Here is an 8,326-nt window from a genome sequence, read left to right as displayed (position 1 = left end):
AGTCCTGATGGGAGAGTGACATAAGGTAGAAGTTTTGAAATCTGTGGCCTGTTATGCTGTCACTCACTCTAAAGTACCACAACTCAACGAGCTGCTTGTGGTTTTGGAATGAAGTAAGAAAGGTGAAGTTGCGAGAATAATGAGTGTTTTCACATAAATTAATTTATCATATATATTCAGTATAAGTAAACAAAGAAGGATTCTGCTGAAATATGCTACCACAATATTTCAATCATACCTGTTTCATGCCATGAATACTTTTTATTTGAATGAGTTTATTTCCTTGCTATCTAAGATCACTAGTACAAAAATCCTGTAAAGGATTTTACTTCTTCCCTTTCCTCCCTTCAGTACTAGCCAGAAGAAGTTGTTAGACCTTCAGAGAGAGCAACTTATTGGTGACAGTGAGTTGTTGTTACTGAGACACTTTGAGGAAAATGAGTACTCACGCTGAGAGAGGGAGAGCTGAGAAAAATCTTAATGAAACCTCAGGGCATGACTCTTAGGTCAAAGACTAGAGTAAGACTGATGTGTCTGCCTTCAACAGAAGACAAAAAAACAGTAGCTTTTGAAGGATGGCTTTTTTTGGTCTGCAAAAGCCAAACAATGCTACAGACCTTTACAGTCAAGCTGAAAACTCTGCAGTCTCCCCAGCTCAGCAAAGTCCTGACACAGTTTTATTTCTGCCAAGAGCAAGTAATGACACACTGCAGCTGGATTTCCTGGATGTTCACAGTTCAGTGGGCTATCCCTGCTATGAAACACAACATGTCCAAGCAGCACATTGTTGTTAAAGCTACAAAAATTTCATTGTATGGAAGTAGTTTATGGTCTTTATCCAGGTGGTAGTTTTGGATGTAATATACTCTGAATACGTGATGAGGCATAAAGCACACTAAGGTTACCAAGATGAAGAAGAAGCTCTTTGCTTGAGCCCTGAATTCCACATGGGAGTTGACGTCAGGCCAGTACTTCACAGCCAGTCGATAGATCACAGACAGCTGGATTACAGTGAGCACAGCACAAACTGCCACCAAAATCCCAATGAAGCAGTAGTTTAAGATCAGCATGTGCATCTCTTGTATCTCCGCTTGGAACTGGAAGCATTTGGAGGGGTGGTATGTCTTAGAGGTGCCATAATACGAAAGAAGGATGGGTGTGATCACCAGCATTCCCACCAGCCAGACAGCAGTCACCCAGGCTACGGTGTAGCACTTCCGAAATTCCAGTCGGAAGAGGCGTATTAAGATGATAGCCACGTAAAACGTGAAGGTGGAGTACATGTGGAGGTAGATGATAGCGCTTGTCAGCTTGCAGGCAAACCTCCCAAATTTCCATTCCCCTAAAATGTAGTAGCTGAGGCGGAAGGGGATGCTGAGTAGCATGAAGGTGTGCAGGACCAGGAGGCTGATGATGATAGTGGTCATCACAGACTGCTGTCTCCTTTGAAACAACTGGTGGGACATCATGATGACCCCGAGGGTTCCGCCAGCCAGGTTGATGATGTACAGGGCTATGAGAATGATGTTGAGCTCCTCTGAGGTGTTTGGCGGCATCACGCTGGAGGAATGGTTCAGCTGGGCTGTGCTGCTGTTAGGCATCTTCCTAAGCTCCTCTGTTGACAGTTACTGAAAGTGAAAAATGGGAATTTTTTTAATAGACACATTTTCTCTGTTGCTTCCTTTATTGTTAACTATGAAATGTCGCAGACTCACAAAGGAATTTTTACTTAACTGTGTTTGAAATGGTGTTATCCCATGTAGTATATAACCTTGAAACTGTTGACAGTAGTAACCCATACTTCTCAGTGTTAATGTTTTCTAAAATTATGAATGAGTTTTTAATTTGCTAAACTGTATTCTAGGATTTAATTTTTTTTTCAGTTATTTGCCTCTAGATTCAACCATTTGAAATGGCCAAAACACTGCCGGTTTGTAAATTACATCAGTTTAATCTGTACTCATGTAATAAAGCTAAAATGGAAGGTGGGAAAAATACTGAAATGTGAAAAGGTTGTACTTATATTTTATGGATCCACCTGCACCCATCTTTTTAACATCTTGCTGGATGTGTGCAGGACACACCTAAAGCAGCAGCAACAAGTTCAGTTTCTAGATGCATAGAGCACATTGAAAATAAAAATCTGCAGATGAAAATTCTATTTCTTTTTGCCACTTTCTATTTCTTTTTGCCACAGAATTTCACCTGAGCTACTCTGTTATGAGAAGTCAAGAAAAGCTAAAATTAATTTAGGACTAATTTTCTGAATGGCATAGTCCTATTGGCAACTTGTTGAACATAGCCACATACAATTGCATTCTTATTTAGACTTAAGGCTAAATGTGGACTGCTCAGTTTTTTGGGCTTGCATACAGATTTCTGTACAAGTATATGGGGATAACATGCAGGATACATGAATGTTATGCTAATGAAATCTGTCCTTACCTTACAAAGAGTTTCAAAAGAACACAGAGCTGAGAAATGGTCTCTTAAATAAGCAGTGTCTTCTCTCTCTGATTCCTTTGAAGTCTGAAATGAGTAAACTTGTTCCACTCAGCAATTCTTAATTCTGTCACACTCCTCTGCAAAATTATAGACAGCAACTGAAAAACACTTTCAGATGAAGTTCTTATTTATGAAGCACCAGGCAAAGCATCTTTAGAAGGTTGTTGGGGTGTTGTTTCCAAGACTGATATAAACATTTCTATTCAATCCCTTTTAAAATGCATGATCTTAGAAGCATTTAAATGGTTAAAATTTTATTCTTGCCAAATATTCCTGAGACTAGCACAAAAAGTTTGCTTTCTCAGAAATTTTGCTATAAGAAAAGTGTTACAAGGTTTAGAAAAACAACTTCCTGCTATTGACACAAAATGTTTATTTTTTATATTTCAAACTGGCCTTAAGAAGGCACAATCTTTCTGTTGTTTCTGTTGTTGAATAATTACAGCCTAGACGCCAGCATTCTATATTACTCAGAAATATACTATGGTGTTTTATTCTATTTATAGAAATAAAACTTAAATTTTACCTTATAATCTCTTATTTTTGCAACTTCCCCCTTCTTTGCCATTTCACATGTCTATAACACACAACATACACAACTAGCATGTAAAAAAGAGCCTTTGGTGCTCCTGTTTGACTGAGAACAGTTGAGGGTTTTGTCAGACCACATACAGGAAGACACAAGCCTTTTTTCTTGCTTCACTAAGATTGCGATCGCGTACATTCAACATCTAATACTGTTCTGCTCATGCAGAGAGAAAAGCTGATAAGCTGTCAGAGACCACTGTTGTGCTCAGGTACATAGGACAGACTCAGGACTAAGTCTGCCCACAGTTTTGTCAGTCTTAAAGCTCAGATGAGCTATAAGTCCCTAAGATGTACATCTACATTATTGGGGCTTGCTACTAAGGCATTAAGAAATGCCACCAATAAAGTGAAGAAATATGCAGCTGGGCAGAGGATTTTTCATTATAAATACACTTCCCCCCAGAATTTGTTTTATATTTAATAATTACACCAAAAGCACCAGAATAACAAAGTGTTTAGCATTGTTAACAAAAGATTTCACTCTAACATGCTAACAGTTCTTAAAGAATTCTGAGATTACTCACTGTTTGAATATTTTAAGTGAAGTAAGCTTCAGACATGTATGAAAAGAGACTTAAGTGTTTCTGCTGCTAAAAAAAGACGTGCAGAGGCCAGTGATACTTGAAGATTATGCCCGACATGCAGGCATGAATGTTGACCTCAAAGCATTTGATTAGTACACGGTAGCTCACTGGAAAGAGGAAAGCATTGAGTCAGGGCTCTTCTAGAGACATTAAAAAGCAGATTCTTGACTAGAAATGACACAGAATAATGTTAGCCTGGTTTCTTTTCAATTAGAGTTTTAGGTAGCAGTCAGAGACATCAGTACTCAGACCACAAAAGGACAACACACAGAGTTTTGTGAGCAACGACATGAACACAGTATTCCAGCAGGGCTGAACTAGCATTGCTCCTGCTGTCGGGTAGTCATCTTCTGCTGTGGATGTAAGGATGGCTCCCTCCAAGACACCTTTCTCCTATTATTAAGTACAGTCATTAGGAAGAACAAGATGGGAAAGAGAACTATTAGAAGTAAATGCACAGCATCAAAAAAAACAAAGGTGCAAGAGAAACTGAAAGGGTTCTGAGGGTGAGCAAAAACTAGGAGACCGTCTCTGAAACGTTCTCAGGATAAACCCTGAAATCTTTGAGGGAGCAGTTACCATCTCATCCAGACCAGGATTCAGAATGGGAGGGATGCCTGTTTTGGATGTCGCATACACTCCATGGGCTTGGGGTAAGAAAAATGAGCAATTTCTCTGAAGGAAAACAGCTACATGAAGAATGGTACTCACCAGATGTGGTTCCAGCATCACTTAATCCTACCTAAGGACAGGGTGCTGCCTGACATGGTAACAATGCTCTTTGGATGGCAAAATGATCAGCTGGGTCTGAAGAAATGCACAGGAAGGCAGGGAACAGCCTGGGTGTCAGACACAGATGGTTTCAATGGGATAGAATGATCATTAAATTACATCCACAGCCTCTGGGTAAAGCAGGGAAATGCCTGCAGCCTTGTATTCTGTTCACTGGACCTGAAGTGATCCAGAAAGCTTGAACCACCAAGTGATAATGCAGAAGAAACATGAAAAAAACGTGTTCTTGTGATGGCTTCTATGTGACAGCTGGCACTCCAGACAGCCAAAGCAGGTTATGAGATCAGGAGCTTTGTGCACTCTTTCACCTTGTTGAGTCCAATCTGAGCTCTTTGGTTGTAAAGCGATGGCAAAAAATCTGCAAAGATGTTGCATAGATAGTTGCACCTTGTCACCCTGGGGAGTGTGACACTGGCTGACACCAGAACTGCTGGAGATCAGTAACTGAACGTCTCAATTGATGTTTCATACCTCTGATTCACTTTGTACTTGAAATGTTCCTTGAAGGTTGTATGCTGAAGCTGTTCGGTGTCTTAACCTTTTGTCTCTTTGTTCTTCTAAAAAAAAAATTAAATTAAATTAAAAAAACATTCAACACAGCTCTGTAATCTAGGTCTGAAAGAGAAATGCATACATACACATCAGAGATCCAAGGTCAAGACTAACATCACAAATAGATTTTAAGGAAATAAAGAACTGGGCATGTCTGGTTCAACACTGGGGGAAACAGAAGACAAAGGAGAAAGGTCAAGATTTAAATTATTAAGAAGAGAAAAGGAAACAGAAGAGGAAGTGATAGCTGAGAGAAGAGGAACAAGGCCTATTGGGCATCCAGAGATGGGGTGAGGCTCTGTAGAAGCGTCACTAACTATGCCTATGCACGAGTGTAGCAGAGTACCTTTAAGGAGGGGCCAGATCTGCAGTGTAACTCTCTCTAAGTTCTTGCTTTCACTTAATTTCTGCATGATTTCCTGTGCTTTCTGTGTCACTTTGCAAGAAAATTTTGTGTTTACTAGTCAGTATAGTAACAACCAAGGTTTCACATAGAAGCTCAAGAACTTCTTTTTCTCTAGGAGCAATGATAAAAGTGTGCTACCTTGTGTTACTGGATAGGTTTCAATTTTAGCTAACTCCAACCTAGGGTCATACTTGCTGATAATTTCAATTATTTATTAATATTAAACCCTGTATTGCTAGCTACTTATCAGAACTGAGTAACATATAGGCTGGAGTCATAAACAACAGTAAGATAGAGAATACCTGTATTATGTTTTAACACACTGCTGGTTTTGGGATTGCAGATGCAATCACATTTCTCGCTGTCTCACTCCTGCCCTGTTAGACATGAGTCACAGATACTGGAAAGTGAGCAAATCATACTCCATGGTTAATGAACTTGCAGGATAATCCCTTTAATTTGGCAATCCCACCCACCTATGCAGCATGAAGAATTTAATATATTCAGTCAGTAAATGGTCAACAATGTTAGCAGGAGATTTGAGATTCTTGAACTAATCTTCTACTAATTTGATTGCAGATTTGCCGACACGCTTCTCAGTCTTTGTTTATCAGGATGGGAGAGGCTATATGTTTATTAGAAATAATAACATAGGGTTGCCTCGGTCCTAAAATACCTATTTAATATGTCTTAAAAGCAGACATTATGATTTGTGTAAGTAGAAGTAATATAGTCTGGATTTCTGTGGAGGAATATGGCAGAGTGTATCACAGGCAGACTATGTCTTGCCTTTTGACACAAAACCTTTATTTCTTGAGTTTGGTGCAAGAAGATGAGAATTATTATTACAAGATCAGGAACTTCTCATTATTCTCCTCTGTGGGTACATACCATTTTAGCAGTAATTTAGAAGATTTATGAAAGTTACACACTACTGTTTGGGCTAGTTGCCCTCCAACACAGGTAGAGGCAATAAAAATTGTTGCTGCTTTAGGTTATTTCAGAAAATTGACAACAAGGGATCTAAAGTGCTGTTGTATCTGTGAACAGCTGCAGAGAACTACATGTGAGCCAAGGATCTGGCTCTGACAGCATAACCTTTTCCTGGTTCCAAATACTTTCTGCTTGAATCCACTCCTGAACTCTGCTACCCATCCTCCTTACCAGTTCTCTTAGTTCCCTTTTTTTTTTAGCTCCACAGAAGTTCTAAGAAGTCTGTGCTTCTAAAGATAGTCCCACACAATGCTACTTTATCCTGTTTCTCATGATCTTCTTGATAACTACAGTCACAGCCTCAGAGCACAAATTCTGCTTTCCTGTTGGTAACACAAAGAATCAACAAGCCTCTGCAGGAATTAGATCCCTGCAACACGTTTGCTTGACACAGAGTTAAGCAGGGGTCAAAGTTTATTAGAGGAAAACAATTTAGGAGGAAAACACATAAACCAATTAATTTACAACAGAGAAAAAAGCAGCTCTGCAACACTAAAAAATAGAAGTGGTTTAGGAAGCAAAGCAATGAGCAGAGAAGAATAATTTGAAGGGATTTAAAAAGTGATGCTTTTCAAGTATTTAAAGTCCTTCCTCTTTTCAGGCAGGATTGAAGACCTCTTAAATTACAACAGTGATTATGCCAGCTCCTCTGACCTATATCCAGGTCAGAGGTCCAGCTCCTTCTAGTTCTATGATAATGATAAATAGTGACCACAGCATCCTTACACAAGGCCACTTCCTTATAGGAAATAAAAATGGCCTTTAAGAGGAAAGATATTTAAATCAATAAATCAGGCTCCATACTTATTTAGGCCTTACCTAGGTTTGCTGTTTGCTGAAATGTGAGGAACCATAATTTGACAGTGTGTCCCAAAGCAATTCAGAAAGTCTTTTTTCTCACTATATTGGATAATATCTTTAAAATTGTATCTATTGTACATCTTACTAAATAACTCAACCACATTCAGCATTGGGAAATTGAAATAACAGTGTAATTTCTGTTGCCTTTTTTGTTACTTGGGAGGTTGCTTTGCTTCCACTATACATGCTGTTTTCAAGAACTGAATGAAATGAATGTCAGGCTGTATGTCTGTTTAGACCCCTTACTCTCAACACATGGCAAGGAGAATATGTACAGCCAATCAAAATGCTCTCATACTAAAATGATCGTAATCCAAAGTACCATCAAATTGTCTGCATCAATTCATTCAATAGCTTTCACTGTTTTTTTTTGTTTTCTCAGCTCAAGGACTTGAGCAATTACTGTAATTGTAAGAACATTTCTACCCTAAAACATAGCAGGGCCATGCAGCTAATTAACATACTTTAGGCTAAATCTGTGAAAATGAAATATGCAATATGTTCCAAATGAACCATTTAGCAGAGTTGTGTTGGACTTATCTTTCCATTGTAACAAAAATAGTTTGTCAAACAAGAGAATGGGATAGAAGGGAACATTTAAAATGAAGTAATTAACTTAATTGCTTTTCTTTCAACCACCAGCAGTTCTGAGAAGTGAAGAACAGGAGAAGCCTTTCTTAATGCAAAGACAAAGGGAGGAAATCATTTACCTTTGTGCAAGATTGGGTTACTTTATAAAATGTTATCCTCAACTACCAATCAGTTTTGAATGACTGAAACTCAATTGTACAAAACGGCACAAGCTTGAAACTTGAACATTTTCAAGCATCAGTTGCCAACTGAAGAGAGACATGGAGAGGGAGTCAAGATCAATGACCAGATGCCTCTATTCCAAATACTGTCCCACTGTAGGCAGTCAGTCTTGTCTTCAGAGGGATAAGAGAGGGCTACCTCTAAAAGCAGAAGAATCATTAAGATTCAGAAGTTACCTCCCTTTGACGATGGAGGAAGCTCTGCTTGTGATGCTTCTTCTCTGCTTTCCATA

General features: G+C 38.9%; 1 protein-coding gene across 1 annotated transcript; it reads right to left on the bottom strand.

The window, feature by feature from the left end:
- Positions 1-737: 737 nt before the first annotated feature.
- Positions 738-1,601, bottom strand: LOC104392724 (probable G-protein coupled receptor 141). The gene has a single exon (XM_010002157.1). The coding sequence runs from the start codon at positions 1,599-1,601 to the stop codon at positions 738-740; it is 864 nt and encodes a 287-aa protein (XP_010000459.1).
- Positions 1,602-8,326: the final 6,725 nt, after the last annotated feature.

Source organism: Chaetura pelagica, unplaced genomic scaffold, assembly GCF_000747805.2.
Source record: "Chaetura pelagica isolate M959 unplaced genomic scaffold, ChaPel_1.0 scaffold417, whole genome shotgun sequence".
NCBI lineage: Eukaryota > Metazoa > Chordata > Aves > Apodiformes > Apodidae > Chaetura > Chaetura pelagica.
Note: the sequence above shows the minus strand (reverse complement) of the source record. Positions and strands in the feature narration are given on the sequence as shown.

What these genes read in the sequence shown, in the direction of transcription:
- LOC104392724 (XM_010002157.1), bottom strand. Translation starts at nt 1,601, where the DNA reads ATGCCTAACAGCAGCACAGCCCAGCTGAACCATTCCTCCAGCGTGATG.